Source organism: Cucurbita moschata, unplaced genomic scaffold (assembly GCF_002738365.1).
Source record: "Cucurbita moschata cultivar Rifu unplaced genomic scaffold, Cmos_1.0 Cmo_Scf00005, whole genome shotgun sequence".
Lineage (NCBI taxonomy): Eukaryota > Viridiplantae > Streptophyta > Magnoliopsida > Cucurbitales > Cucurbitaceae > Cucurbita > Cucurbita moschata.
In genome coordinates, this window is record NW_019268521.1 from 2,563,876 (window position 1) to 2,580,866 (window position 16,991).

Genomic DNA, 16,991 nt, shown 5'->3' on the forward strand with positions numbered 1-16,991 from the left:
GTGTGAACTTTATCAATTAGTATGGGTGTATTTCACCGGAGATTTCCCCCCTAAAAAGTAATATTCTCTATTATAAAATTAAAAAAAAAAATAATAATTAAAGTATTTGTGGGTCAGTGATAATTTTTAAATAATATTAATTTTCATTATATCCATAAATGTTACTATTTATCTTGAAATTAAATTAATATAATGACATAATTTTTTTTTCAAAACTTTACTAATTTCAATAAAAGATATTTGGGATAAAATTAAATTTGACTAACACATAATTACCTTATAAATAGCCACAAAAATTGTAAAATTAAAAAAATATATAAAAAAATAAAATCGTCCATTTAACTATAGAATAAAATGTAAAATTAAAATGGAATGGATATAAAAATTGATATAAAAAAGACATTATAATGAATGATTATTAGTATAATCCTTGGAATCATTACTTTTAAAGGGTGGGATTAACCAATTCTAATTTATAGTTTAAATCCCTAATTTTTTTTAATTTAAAAGGAGCCTCCCGTAATCCTTATACTAAGTAAGTCTATGAATTTCGGGTCCTTATACTAAAGGTTAAGTAAGTCTATGAACTTCAGGTCCTTACACTAAAGATTAAGTAAGTCTGTGGTCTTCGTACCCTTATACAAAAGATTGAGTAAGTCTAAGAACTTCGGGTCCTTGTACTAAAGATTGAGTAAGTCTATGAACTTCGGGTCCTTGTACTAAAGATTGAGTAAGCCTATGACCTTCAGGTCCTTATACTAAAGATTAAGTAAGTCTAAGAACTTCGAGTCCTTGTACTAAAGATTGAGTAAGCCTATGAACTTCTTATACTAAAGATTAAGCAAGTCTAAGAACTTCGAGTCCTTATACTAAAGATTACACTATGAATTTCAAGTCCTTATACTAAAGATTAAGTAAGTCTATGAACTTCATACCCTTATACTAAAGATTAAGTAAGTCTAAGAACTTTGGGTCCTTATACTAAAGATTGAGTAAGTCTAAGAATTTCGAGTCTTTATACTAAAAATTAAGTAAGTCTAAGAACTTCGGGTCTTTATACTAAAAATTAAGTAAGTCTAAGAACTTCGGGTTCTTATACTAAAGATTAAGCAAGTCTAAGAACTTCGAGTCCTTGTACTGAATAAGTTTAAGAACTTCGGCTCCTTAAACTAAAGATTAAGTAAGTCTATGACCTTCTGGTCCTTATATTCGAACTTTGAAAACGCAGTTAAAACTTTAAGATTAAGATTATGTTGCAGCACCGAAAGGAGTGGCAAAATATTGTGATATTAGCTTAAGCTTCTGTACAAATGGATGACTTCTCACAGTAAAGTCATACAGCAAAATTCTAGCTGCTCATTTTGCTGCTGGTCGATATGATATGATATGCTTCTTCACAGAACGTCTATTGCCAACTTCAAAACAATAGAAGACAGATGATAAAGCAGCAAAATAGAAAGATGGAGACCCTATTAAGAGACTTATCAAGCTGCATTTCCTGTCTTCTCATTCTGCTACTGCCATTCCCTGTGATCGAGTTGTTGTAAGTCGGGTATGGCAACAAGTTTCCATCCACGCTACCGAAAATTCTAGTGAAAACTGTTTCTCCGAACATCCCAATCGTCGGGTTTAGCAGGCTTGTTATCACGGCATTACCGAGATAAGAAGGTGCATATGAAGCAATGTCGCTATAAGCCTGGGGGAAGTATTGTTGGTGATAGATTGGGTGCTGGTGCTGGTGCTGGTGCGGGTGCGGGTGCGGGTGCGGGTGCGAGGACGAGCGGATATAATTTGGATGAAGCTGCTGGCTAGGATGCAATGCAGAGGCAGCATTGGAATGGGGCGGTGCGTTCATCGACGGTGGTGGTCTTCGAGGTACAGCCATACCCAAGTGAGACTTCTTGGATTCAGAATCTGAGTTCGACATGCCACGACCATAGAGGGGAACCAAAGAAGAGGGAGTGATGCTAGCCTTACAAACAGGGCAGTTCTGGGTGTTTTCGGGTTCGTCGCTGGAGATTTGAACGTGAAGCCATATGTAAATGCACGGCCAGCAGTAGAGGTGACCACAGAGGGTGACAACAGGATCATCGGCTGAGTCTAAGCAAATGTTGCATTCGAAACAACCATTAGCATCTTCTGAGACGGATCTCCAGTTTTGCTTGAGAGAGACATCATGTTCAGACTCATGCACGGAATGGTTTTGTTCCATGGAATGAGTAATACGTTCTGTTTATAAAAAGATAAATTGAGACAATGAGATTCTTTAAAAAAAGGAGTAAATTAGTGAATAAAATCAGCTGCAATGAACAATTGAAGAACATTGTAGAAAGATACCAATTTGAGCACATAAATAACAAAAACATAATTTTCAAAGCATAGAAACTAAGAAACTTGTGGGCGGAAGTAGTGTTTCTAAGCTTTAATTTCGAAAAACAAAAACAAAATGATTACTAAACTGAGCAGGTTTCTAAACAAATGTTCTTGGAATTTGACAAAAAATTCAAAATATTTCCTTATAAATGATTACTAAACTGAGTAGTTTTCTAAACAAATGTTCTTGGAATTTGACAAAAAATTCAAAATGTTTCCTTATAAATGATTACTAAACTGAGTAGTTTCTAAACAAATGTTCTTGGGATTTGACAAAAAATTCAAAATGTTTTCCTTATAAAAGATGAAAGGATGAGAAAACAAACACAATTTTCAAAAACCAAGCTACTATCAAATAGGGCCTAACGAACCAGATTTTTTCTTACAATTGGCAAAACTTAAGCTCTGTTCCATTCACAACTAATCCAAGCCAATTTATAGCGAAGAGGCCAAAAGGATTGTGAAAACTTAAACGAAAACACAGGGATCAATGATTCAAGGGCTGATCTATAGACACAAGAGCTGGGATCAATGTAGATTATTCAGACCATTCAAAAATCATCTATCACGAACCAGAGTCGAGCCTCAGAACACCCTCTTCATTAAGCTAGCAAGCCAATTGCAGGGCAACAACGCAAAAATCCCAAATAAATAACAATCGAACGTCCAATCAATGTCCGGAACAATAGACCCGTTCAGCTTGTAGGAAAAGGAGAGAGACGTGGATGAACGGAAGCAAGTTTTTAGAAACAATGTCAAAACCCCCAAATCATCTCGAAAGTTCGAAGTTGAAATCTTGAGACGGAAAAAACAAAAAGGCACAGCAAACCAAACCAAACCAAACTTATCCGCAAAATCATGCAGTTCAGATAAAACAAAACCCCAAAATCAACCTAGATCGAATCACGTGGAAAGAAGAAAAAGGGCAGTTCAAATTGAAGCCGAACAAATTCGCTTAAACGCATAGATTAAGATCCAACACTCGTTTTCTTGAACAGGAAGAAAGACCAACCCAAATTCCCCGAACACATTTCACACAATTCAAACAAAGAATGAAACAAAACGTAACCTTAGAGATTCGAAATACAAAAATCACTCACCGTTGAATAAGAATCCGAAAGGTTTCGTACGAAAATCCCCGACCGAAATCAAATCCAATCAGAGAGAGAAATGAACGCGAAACGATGTTGGCGGAGAGAACTTCAAGAACAATTCTAGAGAGAGGAGAATCGAAGGGAAAAAGAGAGAGAGATTTATATAAAAGGGGGGAGAGAGCGCGTGTTCTCCACGAATAGAGTAAGCGCGTCGTGTGTTTACGTTCGTGTCGGCGCGTCGGGTTTAACTTTATCCAGCTTTTAATTTTCTTTTTCCTTTTAATTAATTTTTTCCTCCAAAATAAATTGATTATTTAAAAGACTCAGACCAGCCAAAGTTGAAAATTATACGCGAAGAAAGCGGAGTTAGTGGCACGTGAAGGGAGGCACGTGCGAAACCCAACAAACTTGGTTCTTATTTATAGATTAATTGACAATAGACACTATTTATCATTTTATTTTATTTTTAAATCACCAAAATTAGTTAAGTGACGTGGCAATTTATTTTCAAATAATCCCAAATATTAAACTTATTATTTTTATAGATTAATTGACAATAGACACTATTTATCATTTTATTTTATTTTTAAATCACCAAAATTAGTTAAGTGACGTGGCAATTTATTTTCAAATAATCCCAAATATTAAACTTATTATTTTTATAGATTAATTGACAATAGACACTATTTATCATTTTATTTTATTTTTAAATCACCAAAATTAGTTAAGTGACGTGGCAATTTATTTTCAAATAATCCCAAATATTAAACTTATTATTTTTATAGATTAATTGACAATAGACACTATTTATCATTTTATTTTATTTTTAAATCACCAAAATTAGTTAAGTGACGTGGCAATTTATTTTCAAATAATCCCAAATATTAAACTTATTATTTTTATAGATTAATTGACAATAGACACTATTTATCATTTTATTTTATTTTTAAATCACCAAAATTAGTTAAGTGACGTGGCAATTTATTTTCAAATAATCCCAAATATTAAACTTATTATTTTTATAGATTAATTGACAATAGACACTATTTATCATTTTATTTTATTTTTAAATCACCAAAATTAGTTAAGTGACGTGGCAATTTATTTTCAAATAATCCCAAATATTAAACTTATTATTTTTATAGATTAATTGACAATAGACACTATTTATCATTTTATTTTATTTTTAAATCACCAAAATTAGTTAAGTGACGTGGCAATTTATTTTCAAATAATCCCAAATATTAAACTTATTATTTAATTTAAAAAGTTTAATGATTTATACCATATCCACTAATTTCCTATTTTATGAAAATATTTTAACAAATTTAAATTCAAGCCAAATTTTAAAACAAAAAATATAAATAATTTTTTTTTAATTTTTTTTTAATTTAAACCGTTATCAATATCCATAAATAAAAAATTGGTCCACCTAGTTATAATGGTCCTATAACTAATTAGAAATATTTAAAAGAAATTAATTGAGAGTATTCTTTCATACTCTCAATTAATTTTTCTTCAAATGAATTATATTTTAAATTTTAAATTTTGTTTAATCTACCTTAATTTTAGAAAAATGTTGCAATTCTAACTTTAAAATATAAAAATTGTTGCAATTTTGCAGAGAACGTCATTCATTTCATCTAATTGCACCTCAAATTTAGATAAATGTTATAAGTAGATCATTCAATTTCATTTGATTGTACCTCGAATTTAAATAAAAATTATAAACATGGTTACATTTTTGTCCCTATAATAAATATTTATTAAGAAGATCATTTAATTTCATATAATTGAGAAGATAAACATTACACTTTTAATTTTAAAATATAAAACATTTACATTTTCATATATGTTTAATGAATTATTATATATATATGTGTGCAAAATTGATAATATGTGACTCTACGCCGGGAACATTCCTCCGACGGCGGCGGCGGCGGAGACGGGATTTACAGAACGTTGGTGGCCATAATGGAAGACCGTGACTTGACGGAATGAAAAAAGTTTCTTTTTAATTTTAATTTATTAATAGAAAATGATAAATGTTGAAGTGTGTGATAAGATAGGATGACACGTCATCATAGAAACTCAACGAATATTCGATATTATCCATTCAGGGTGTGTGGGGCCCACGTGTTTCCATTTGTGATGTCGTGTCCTGTTGCGAATGAGTGGAAAGTCCACGTAGGGTCCCCAAGCTGCTTATCAATTTCCACGCAAGTAAAAATGACCTTTTCAATATTTAAAAAATTTTACATTAAAATATAGTTTTAAAACAATTTAATAAATCTGGAATTTACTTTATAATTTTTTTAAATAAATATAAAATTAGGATTTTTTTAATAAAAAAAAGTCAAAGAAGTATAAAATGACCCAATTCATATTTTAACCAAAACTACATTATTTTTATTTTATTTTTTATTTTTTTGTTGGGAAGTTCACATTATTATCGTGACTTCATGAACCATAACTAGAAACATCCTTTACCTACTTAATTCTTTTTCGATTTTGTCCATATACGTGAAATAAGGTTTATTATCAACCTCTCTATATGAAAGCGTGCAAAGATGCCTTCTCCCATAGGGAAAATGAGGTAATCTCTGCAGCTTTACGCTGAAGTTATGAACTCATAGGGAAGAAAATTTATGAATGGAATCAAATATGCAGTATTTACAGATAAAATTAATCGGTTATTGGGGAAAATCAATATACTTCTAATGTCGAATCGGGATCAACTAGGACAGAAATAAAGCATTGAGGGGAAGGAGAGAAGCAGCTTTTTACCTAGATCGAAAAAAACAAATTCCGAGCACGTCTGGTTTGTCATTACAATTACAACTTATAAAGAGGAAAAAGAAATCAACTAAACTTGTGATGGTTATATTTCTAAGTGTTTGATCAATAAAGTTGAGGATACATTACAAGAACACTAATTTGGTTATATATTTGTAGAGGATACATGTGAATGATAAAAACATGGAAGAAATGATAAATAAATATCAGAAGATCATAATGAATGGTATCAAAATTTGTACCTGAGTAGAGACTAGGATGGTTCCTCCACCTCCAGGTTGAGTACACTGATATCACAACAAGCTCCAGCAATGGCCGCAGAGAGACCTTCATCAGCAGCTGCTTCCAGTGCTTAAACTGTTAGTAGAGAGAGAGAGACCAAAGTGGAAGTTAATCAAATGCATCTATCTCCAAAAACTGATCGAGCTTGTGTTCGATCTAAAGCAACCTGTATGAGTTATCTTTTCCAAGGAGACCTTCTGCCATCACTCCCATTCTCTCTCCATCGTTTCTTCCTCGAACTCTTCTCTTTGCTGCGCTTACTACTCCCACGGTTTTCTTTTTCCTTATTTCTCGACTTCTCGCGAGATTTTCTCTTTTTTTTGGAGGATGGTGTATCCAAATTCCCGGATGCGTCGTTCCCTCGAGGCAATGGTTCATCGTCGCCGAACTGCCAATTGCACAGCATCTCCTGACCATCCCCATACTCTGGTTGTTGTTGTATAGGTTCCCCTGCTCCAGGGAGTAAAGAAGTAAAGGTCACTTCTCCATCTCTGCCACCTTTTCGCTTCAACAAGACTGGATCGGGTCGGATTATTGTGCCTAGAATACTTCGGTTTGGACCAAGACCTAAAATGGTCTTAACATTTGTCAAGATTGAAAAGGCCATTGCAAATGCAGATCTTATCTGCAACCAAGGTAGATATCAGAAACAAAGTCGGAGTCGAAAAGAAAGTTAATCGACATACATGATTGAAGAACAAACCTGGAAGTAATTGTAGGAATTCTTGCCAATGTCATTATCTGGTGCCTGGATTATACCAATAAATCACATCAGAGAAACAACTTATAACAAGGAAATGGAGACCTATATCTTCCAGCCTTTTACATTACTTAAAGCAAGGAATGCTCAATCATCAAGTTATCAATTTTTTTAAAAAATAGAGATCAAAACAAAGTGAAATTGTATTCATCAAGCAATTCATCTTGAGGTAACGAGAACATGTTCGAACCGTAACGTCTCAGAGGCCTATTTCAAAGATTTACATCTAGCAACAGCAAATCAGAGATCCTTTGGTCCAGACAAAACAAGTTTATGTCGAATACGAACGGAGTTGAGATACTATATTCTACAACAATTATACACAGACTGCTCAAACAACCTCCCTGTTAGTATGTCAAAAATAGAAATTAACCTGAGGATCCTCAATGGAAAGAAGAAATGGGCGTCCTTTTGTCATGAATCTGCAACAGTACCAAATAAAAGAAAAAATTAGGGAGAAGCCAAAATAGCAAGTCATGAAATGTGTTGCCTGAAAATGAGAATGGAATTTATATTCATCATATAATGTTTTATGTGGTTTACCCTCTATTACTCTTCGAGAAAAAAATGCCTCCCGTATTGCAAGATACACCAACATCAGAAGTGTTCAATTTGCGACCATAAAAATCAAAGAAATGTACCTGATTTTCAAAATTAAGACAATATAAAAAAGAAATCCTTCTCCTCCACTTCTGTTTCTAAGTATACAGAAAAAATTGCAAAGGATAGACTTCTGACAGTAGAAGAGGAATTAGAAAGAGGAAAAGAGTATAGTCTAATAAAGCCAGCTTCCATAAAGCACAAGACCCAGAGGCGATTTCCGAGAATAGATTGTCTTGCTAAAAGAATATAGTACCAAGACTACTCATAGCAGCAATAGCTACACGAAAACTACGAGAAAAAAATTATGTTTTCGCACTATTTTCACATCTGAGAAAATATTTTTCACTACAATGCTAGTAGGTACTTCGAACAATAAAATACATACCAAAAGGACTCCCAGATTGTGTTCAAGAGAAGAGTGGGACACGTTGAAACTCTGTGCAATAAATAAAACCAAATTAAAGAATGATCTGCCACGATTAAATGGAAATGCCTCACTTAAATTCAATTCCTAAAATACACTTTGCCAGAAACCAATGCACTGACAGACAAATATTAGCACAATCAAATATTGCTTCACAAGCAAATGTAATTTGGCCGGGTCTCAATATTCCTTTTGGTAGGAAAAATAACCTATACAGTCGAAATGTAAAAGTTAAAACATTCTAACCTGCAACATGGCCATAAGCATGGTAAGAAGTGCATAAGAACCTAGTCCACCAGAATATACCTGCACACCTTACAGAAAACTTGAATTAAGACACAGAAAATTTAAAGATAATGGATCGACTAACATACACAATATGACAACAGTAAGAATTGAAATCTGCAGTTAGAAACATACCTCATTCAGTTCTCTCTGCTGCAAAAACACCTTTAAGATCAAACACAGAGGACGCAAAGGAGGCCACTTACTGATTGCACCCTGCAAGGGGGGAAGCAGTAGCAGTAAGCAGATAAACCATACATTTCAAATCCATCAAACAATAGGAAAGTGAAAGAAAGGTTTTCATGAAAATATTCCAAGCCATGCTTCTAATCAACTATATGAAAACAGATTCCATTAGCAATCAAGAACCATATAATTCAAATCCATTTTTATAACAATAAGGGAAGTGAAAGTCAGATTTCGTTTGAGTATTCAAACTCAAACTTATTTTCAATTATGTCCAATCAAATTCCAGAATCAATCAAAATATTCCTCAAATACAAATGACTAAAAACATACATGCTATGTTGAAATTACAAACGGTGGAAGAATACACTGAAATCCAAACAAGAAATAGGCAAAAGACATCAAGAAAAAATAATTAATATTATTCTGTAAGAACCAAGAAAAATTAATCTACAACAGCAAATTATCACAGAACTTGTAACATTTGTTGAAAGAAGTCATTTTGAGAAAACCTCACAAACATAATTTGTAGATCAAGCAGTCACCTCCTAATAAAGACCACAACAATAAAATACATACTGCAATAATTGAGCTAGGAAGGCCATCATAACGAAAGATTGAAGTACAGCAACAAACCTTTATAAAATCAGCAGCCTTTGGTCCATTCTGCACGTCAAAACTGTAAAGCAAGAGATAAGATGTCAATTTTTAGACTAGTATAGGCTTTTCCATCATTACATTCCTCCTTTTGAGTTACTATTCTCTGATCACTTTAGCTGTATATTTGTGTGTGTGTGGTGGGTGGGTGGGTGGGTGGGGGGGTGGTTGCAATAGATATTATCAATATTATCTCAATGAAAGTTTAGTTTTCCATTAGTTTTCAGTTGCAGAAGCATATTCAATACTTGAAAAAAAAAACTTAACCAGTGAATGGAGCTCTGTGCACTCTTCTGGATACAGTAATTGTTTTATGGATGCTTTTTAGTGCAAATCCCGTTTTAACTTCACTTTTACTTTTCTTCGTGGAAAGAAGAATTTTTTTTAAACAAATTTATATATTTCAATAGTAGTCCCAAAAATTAACATTATACCTCATATCAAAAGATATACCACTTTGCTTTTCAACAAACTTAATTATTGGCACACGAGCCTTTCCAATAACCTGATCCAATGATAACATGGGAGATTCCAAAAATAAAGTCAATGAAGATCCTGATCCAATCCCGACCAAAGCAATCACTATCATTAAAAGATACCTGAATCTTTTTTGCTATTCCCTTTTGTGATAAAGCCCTGGAAAGAGCTTGCAAACCAAGTTGTGGTTTTGGGATGCCTGAATCCAGAATAACAACCTGCAAAAACGAGTTATAAATTATAATCATAAATTTACTGAAATATAAAAAAAAATTGCATCCAATAAGATCGACCACTTGATTCTAAATAATAACCAATTTTTCCATAGTCAATCCATTATGAAATATCACTAATCAAGGACAAAAAAGAAAAACTATGTATATAAAGACGACAGCCCAATTACAAATAAAAGCTGCCACCATCCTGTTAAATATGGAATTGCAGACCGTAAGTTCCAGAGTAGAATGTAGTAGCTTAGAAAAATGTTACATATGATGAGGACCAAACCATATCACAGACTCACATTGACTTCACTTGACCTAAACTAACTGTTCATATGCCACATATTTCATAATCCTTACTTTTTTAGCGAGTATCATTCACGTAGTTGCATTTAACAATAAAAAATGCAGAATCATGAAGCAAAAAATAATTGGAATCACTCCCAAATCCACCATATTGTTGTGCAGCTGGCTCTACTCTATTAGGGATCAACTATATCATTTACTTGGATCTCATATTAGAATTCTCGGCAGATCCTCTTTCCAACTCTTTGCACTTGTCAAGAAATTTGCTCTCCCCTACTCTTCTCTCATCGCAATTTCTTTCCAATGATCCAGTCAGTAGCAACGGCCAAGAAAAATGGGTAGTTGTAAAGCATCTTATAATAAGAGTTGAAAATCATGAAACATCTAAAACATGGATCTAGAAACTCACATCAATGTCACTGGTTGGAAGATAAAGCCCTGTCTGAAACGATCCAAAAACTTCAACCTATAAAACACAAACGAATAAATAAATAAACTATTCCATTCTCTTGAAATCAAGCATGGAACACGAGATTATAGGGGGCACCAATCATACCTTACAGTGAGGCCATATATGTTTGACTACACTAAAAACCCTTTCTACTGCACTGTCTCGTGCAACACGTTCCTCTTCAGTTGGAGACAGAAACTCACAAAAATCAACTATTTCTGCATGTAATCAAAGTTATGAACTCAGAACTACAATGATGTGTACAACATGATAACAAATTATGGATGTGGGTATCAAGGGCCGCGTCGTTAACCATGGAATGAGATGACACGGTTGGATTGTTGGTGTGAGGAGAAACTAGCTTCGTATACAATTTGCAGATTAAGTAAAAGAACCAGCACCTTGAAATTTTATAGATAGATACAAAGGAAAGAGTTAAGAGAACAAACGCAGTGGAATTCAGATAGTGTAACCAATTAACCATGTTATATTACGAGTAGCTTGAGGAAGAAAATGTGGATGATAATTACATTTATCTATCCAAAACAAAAGCAAAAAATCTTCTTTTAAAAATCTTCCAACCCGAATCCCTACTTTTTAATTCCACCTTCTGAGAAAAAGGTTGAGCCGAACAAAAAAAGGAAGAGTGGAACGACTGATGACCGGATTTTAGGCTCGGGACGGCGAAGAGGCTGCCGTGGCAGTTAAATGCCAGTCCATTGAAAACGAAGAGAAGTTAAAATAAACAAACAACAAGACCCACGTTCTATTTTAACTCGATAACTGAAACTTCTGTCGTCGAGGAGATAATTCAAGGATGAGTGTAACCGTTTGAAATAAACTTCTACCATCTCAAGAGCAACAAACTAATCCAATTACCTTTATGCAACTGTAGCATAGGGCTCTTGAATCCACCATTGCCACGGAACCACCCACTTTCAAGCATCGACTGATCCTCACATTCCGGCGTCCTAGGCTCAGTTTCCTGAACCGAAGTAACCGCCAAAGGAGTAGAAAACCCCGAAATTTCCTCCACGTTGTCGGCAGCAACATCAAGGGCAAAAAACTCGGTTGCTGCAGTCTCGGCCGGAGCAGAATGAGAAGTAGAGAGAGAGATCTCGTTGCGGAAAACGGCGTAGGGCTCGAGGTTATCGGAAGGCGAAAGTTGCTCCTCGCTTCCGGTGGTAGCGACGGCGGAGAATGAAAGAGGGCTTAGAGTATCGTATAGATACTGTGGAACAGTCTCTTCCTCCATTGAAATTGAAGGCCACAGAGAGAGGGAGATGCAGCAGCAAGGGGTTTTAGAAATTCGTCAGTTGGGGGGGAAAACGTCTGATTAGGGCTTTATAGACCCCCCAAAAAAAAGAGTTCAATAAATAATATATATATATGCCCTTAACATGGTAATGCCCTAAACTCATCTCGTACGTGAGTACCGAGCATTTCGAGATGTCCGAATATTCTATATGTTAGACAAACACGACTCTCCACAATAGTATGATCATAGGCCATGGTACGAGGCTTTCTGGGGAAGCCCAAAGTAAAGCCATGAGAGCTTATGCTCAAGGGGACAATATCATACCATTGTGGAAATGATCATGGGCTTTTGTGTGAAGTCTTTTAGGGAAGCCCAAAGCAAAACCATGAGAGCTTATGCTCAAAGTGGACAATACCATACCATTGTGAAGAGTCGTGTTCACCTAACATGGTATCAGAGCCATGCCCTAAATTTAGTTGTGTCAATAGATTGGTAAATTCTCAAATATTGAACAAAGAACTCTAAAAGAAAAGGAGTCAAGCCTCCTCGAAAGCAGTAAAAAATGACTAAGACTCCAAAGGAGTCGAACCTCGATTAAGGGGAGGCGCACTTTGCTCGAGGGGAGGAATGATCATGAGCATTAGTGTGAGGCCTTTTGGGGAAATCCAAAGCAAAATCATGAGAGTTTATGCTCAAAGTGGACAATATCATAACATTGTGGAGAGTCGTGTTCATCTAACACTATATTCTTACAAAAATAAATAGGGTTGCTCTATCGTCTACCTCGTAAGAGTCACGACCAGCTACCTTGTGAGAACCTTGATAGTTGTAGAATAGTACATCAAGCTCTCTACATTTATAATGATAATTGATATCTGATACGTTAAGTTGCGATCGTGTTGACAAAAGTGCATCAATACACGCGTTATTCATAAATCTTGAGTTTTTAGTTCAGTCTCGAAATTTTCAAAATGTACCCTTCTCGTCTCTAAAATTTTATTTTAGTTTTGTTTAATTCGTAAAATAAAAAAAAATTATATATTTGGTCTCATCGATTCAAAATACGTGGTAATTCATTCATATACCCTCTTTTACACGGACGTTACAATGTAATTACTCAATATATATATATAAAATAAAAAAATTAATAATATATTAAAAAAATTTATTTTTTATTTTTTTATAATACTACTCTATAGGGTTTAAATCATTGCTTAAATAAAACTCTCAATTAAATAAATTTAAATGATTAAATATTTTATTTAAAAAAAATACAATATTTTCTATGAGTTATATTCAATGTACTATGCTAGTGTTTATTTATGATTTTATTAGACTGATTATTTAATGTAAAAAAGGTCGAGATAAATTCATCTAAATCCATTTAATCAACCGTCTAATTCGTTAAGGTGTACAGATACGAACTCTTAATTTAATGAAATTAACGAAAATAAATTAATTTTTCCATATGGTTTAGAAGATATGAATGGATGGATTAAGATTATAATCACGAGATTAACAAAGAACTAAACAAATTTGTTTAGTAATTAACTAAAATTTAGTTTTTGAGGCAAATTTGTACGATTGATTAACAAATTCCCAAATCCCTATAAACAGACTCCCAAATCCCTAATTCCTCTTCATCCAGACACACAAAATCCTCCAAGAGAAGCTTTCAACAATGGCGGATCCATTACTGACACTCCTCTTCCCCATGGAAACCATGGTTTCTGAATCCGCGTCTCCTCCAGTTGTCGTCCACTACACCGTAACCCTAGACCTCCGGACCTCGATGATTTTCTCCGTCACTATAATCCTTTTCTTCCTCTTCCTTTACCACGTTCTCAGCGGCTTCCTCCAGTGGTTCCTCAGCGGCCGGCGCGGCGGAGATGTGGAGGCGGGAATGGGAGAGGAGCGGCGGGTGAGGCGGGCGGAGAAGATGCCGGCGGCGGTGAGATTTGGGAGCGAGAGAATGGTGAGGAGGAGGAGCGAGGAGGAATGTGCGATATGTTTGGAGGAGTTTATGGCCGGAGAAAACTGCCAGGCGTTGCCGGAGTGCAACCATTTTTTTCATTCGGATTGTATTGATGTCTGGTTTAGCAAGAAATTTACGTGCCCGATCTGTCGCCATTGTATTGCAGCTTAGATTTAAGCTCTTCTTCTTCTTCTTCTTCTTCCTCTTTTTTTTCTGGATTGTTTGTGCAGATACTGAAGAATTGTATATAAATATAAAATGTTAAATAAATATTTTGTGTTTTTTCAAAACTAAAAAATTATTGATTTTGAGGAAAAAAAAATTAATTTTTTCCTAAATTAGTATGGTTGAACATGAATGATGATCCTAGGTTTATATTCAAATTAGTCTCACAAATAATAAAAAAATACTCTCCATAGACAAAGAATACTCTCCATAGGGGAGAGGCTCAGGTTTATAATCCAAGAATAAGCCTATGATTATGAGTTTATAATCAAAGAATAAGTCGATGATCATGAGTTTATAATCAAAGAATAAACTTGGTAAATCTTCAAATGTGAACCAATGACTCCAAAAGAAAAAGGCATGCCCAATATATTAGTAAATCCTCAAATGTGAACAAATGACTGCAAAAGAAAAGAAAGTTGTCTCGGGGAGACGTACTTTGTTCGAGGAGAGATGTTGGGTGATGAAAGTCCCACACGGGCTAATTTAGGGAATCATCGTGGCTAATTTAGGGAATCATCATGAGTTTAATTTAGGGAATCATCTTGAGTTTAATTTAGGGAATCATCATGAGTTTATAATCAAAGAATACTCTCCCCATTTGGTATAAGACATTTTGGAAAGCCCAAAGTAAAGCCATTATGCTCGAAAGACATTTTGGGAAGCTCAAAGCAAAGTCATTATGCTCAAAAGACATTTTAGGAAGCCCAAAGTAAAGCCATTATGCTTAAAGGACATTTGGGAAAGCCCGAAGCAAAGCTACGAAGACATGGGAACCATTTTGGAAAGTCCAAAGCAAAGCTATTATAAGGACATGGGAACATTTTGGGAAGCCAAAAGCAAAGCCATCATGCTCAAAGGACATGAGAAACCCAAGCAAAGCCATTATGCTCAAGTAGACAATATATGCTCAAAATAGATAAATATCATTCCAGCTATAAGGCTCGAAGTAGACAATATATGCTTAAAGTAGAGCATATCATTCTAGCCGATATCGAGCATATCATTCTAGCCGATATCATGCTCAAAGTAGACAATATCGATAGATATTACTTAATTTCTAAATTTTAATTTCATTCCCTTAATATTTCAATAAAATAAAATTGTGCACATTTTCTCTGAGATTTTATGAATTTGATATACGATCAGAAAATAAAAAATAAAAAATTTAAATATTTAGAATGAAAGTCTAAGGATAAAAACTTATATCAAATTTTATTTTATTTTCTCTAAAGTTCCTAAATGCAATCAATATTAAAAATTGGTAATTTTTATTTAAAAGTAAAAAAAAGTAAAAAAAAGTTTGTATTTATTTAGTTTTTTTTTTTTTTTTTTTGACATAANGCAATCAATATTAAAAATTGGTAATTTTTATTTAAAAGTAAAAAAAAGTAAAAAAAAGTTTGTATTTATTTAGTTTTTTTTTTTTTTTTTTGACATAAGCATAAACTCAATATTGATGTTCATCTAAATTTAAAGTCCGATAGAATTAAATTGAACTCTCCAAAGCCTAAAAAGTAAGAATTATTATTAGGTCAAATGATTTACACCTGAGCTTTGTATTTGGTGTTCATGAAATTTAAAAAATAACGAACAATAGAGACTCGTTAGATCATTATCAAAATTTAAATTAGCTGAATTTTTCTTAGCGTTAGATTTTGGATTATACACAATCAGGTAGAAAAACGAAACTACTTCCTTGAAAATTTTCGTAAAAAAAAGAAATCAAAGTCTCGGACGAACGCAGTAGGAAGAAGAGAAACCAATCATCAGACGATCACAGCGAAATATCCAAGGAAATCATCAATTACTAACACGATATCAATAAAAATGAAATTCAAACAGCAGCATACATATCAATTAAGGCTTATCATCCCCAGGCTCGGCATCGTCGTCGTCGTCAGAGAAATCGTCACCACTAAACTCCTCACAACCTTCACCATCCCAGCCATCAGAGCCTTCGAAGTCGCTGTCGCTGTCGCTCTGTTCATCTATGTCCTCGATCACCGGCTGCTGCTTTCCTCTGACCTCAATCCTAAATCCGCCATCAAAGCTAGAATTAAAATGCCTAGGCAGTAGGGGCCGATCGCTTAAACCAAGCTCACGAAGGAATCCGGATGCGGATTGTGTAGGAAATGGAAGGAGATGATTATGGATGGATTGTGCTAATGGAACGGATGAGGCTGGATTGCGAAGAAGGAAATAGATTGGGGCTTTGACGTCCTTGAGAATCGACCTGGACGCCATTGGAGGAAATGGAGAAGAAAGAGTTTGAGAGGAAGGGGTGGTGATTGGGGTTATATAGAGCGGCAAGAGATGAAGGTTTAGGGTTTTTGGAAGTCGGTTCTAGAGACTGGTTGGAGTTTTTGCCACGTGGAAAACAAACCCTCGCCGCTCCCTGCATTTACCGCCCGATTTAAACTTCAATTTAATTAAGAAACTACAAGTTTATTCAACATCTTTTATTTTGTATTTATTTAAACTTTTTCTAATGAGCTTAATTTTTTTTTAGCTAATTTAGTATAAAAAAAAAAAAACCTTTCAATGATATTCTTAAATTTACAAAAAAAAAAAAAAAAAAAAAAAAAAAAAAAAAAAAAAAAAAAAAAAAAAAAAAA

The 16,991-nt window shown here is 34.2% G+C and overlaps 4 protein-coding genes across 5 annotated transcripts in view; 1 reads left to right on the forward strand and 3 right to left on the reverse strand.

Annotated features, from left to right (window-relative positions):
* Positions 1-1,270: 1,270 nt before the first annotated feature.
* Positions 1,271-3,623, reverse strand: LOC111443695 (E3 ubiquitin-protein ligase RMA3-like). Its single transcript, XM_023081623.1, has 2 exons — positions 3,474-3,623; positions 1,271-2,229 (listed from the first exon to the last, which is right to left on the reverse strand). Exon 2 carries the CDS (start codon positions 2,210-2,212, stop codon positions 1,418-1,420), a length of 795 nt encoding a protein of 264 aa, XP_022937391.1. The 5' UTR covers positions 2,213-2,229; positions 3,474-3,623; the 3' UTR covers positions 1,271-1,417.
* A 2,601-nt stretch (positions 3,624-6,224) lies between these two features.
* Positions 6,225-12,256, reverse strand: LOC111443297 (non-canonical poly(A) RNA polymerase PAPD5). Of its 2 annotated transcripts, none has more exons than XM_023081059.1 (14): positions 11,795-12,256; positions 11,021-11,133; positions 10,874-10,930; positions 10,060-10,155; positions 9,895-9,965; positions 9,440-9,482; positions 8,753-8,833; positions 8,579-8,638; positions 8,294-8,344; positions 7,849-7,946; positions 7,679-7,727; positions 7,249-7,293; positions 6,712-7,170; positions 6,225-6,602 (listed from the first exon to the last, which is right to left on the reverse strand). In XM_023081059.1, the coding sequence occupies exons 1-13, from the start codon at positions 12,168-12,170 to the stop codon at positions 6,721-6,723; spliced, it is 1,590 nt and encodes a 529-aa protein (XP_022936827.1). In that variant the 5' UTR covers positions 12,171-12,256; the 3' UTR covers positions 6,225-6,602; positions 6,712-6,720. The 2 variants fall into 2 exon arrangements, with proteins under 2 accessions (XP_022936827.1, XP_022936828.1); XM_023081060.1 differs by having other exon boundaries at positions 6,225-6,620.
* A 1,532-nt stretch (positions 12,257-13,788) lies between these two features.
* LOC111443298 (RING-H2 finger protein ATL39-like) lies at positions 13,789-14,337 on the forward strand. The gene has a single exon (XM_023081061.1). The coding sequence runs from the start codon at positions 13,855-13,857 to the stop codon at positions 14,317-14,319; it is 465 nt and encodes a 154-aa protein (XP_022936829.1). The 5' UTR covers positions 13,789-13,854; the 3' UTR covers positions 14,320-14,337.
* Positions 14,338-16,053: 1,716 nt separating this feature from the next.
* The window catches only part of LOC111443300, a 3,427-nt gene continuing 2,489 nt past the window's right edge, over positions 16,054-16,991 (reverse strand). Inside the window, exon 2 of the mRNA XM_023081063.1 lies at positions 16,054-16,771. Within this exon, the coding sequence (XP_022936831.1) occupies positions 16,234-16,620 (387 nt within the window). The 5' untranslated portion in view covers positions 16,621-16,771 and the 3' untranslated portion in view covers positions 16,054-16,233. The remainder of the gene's footprint in view (positions 16,772-16,991) is intronic.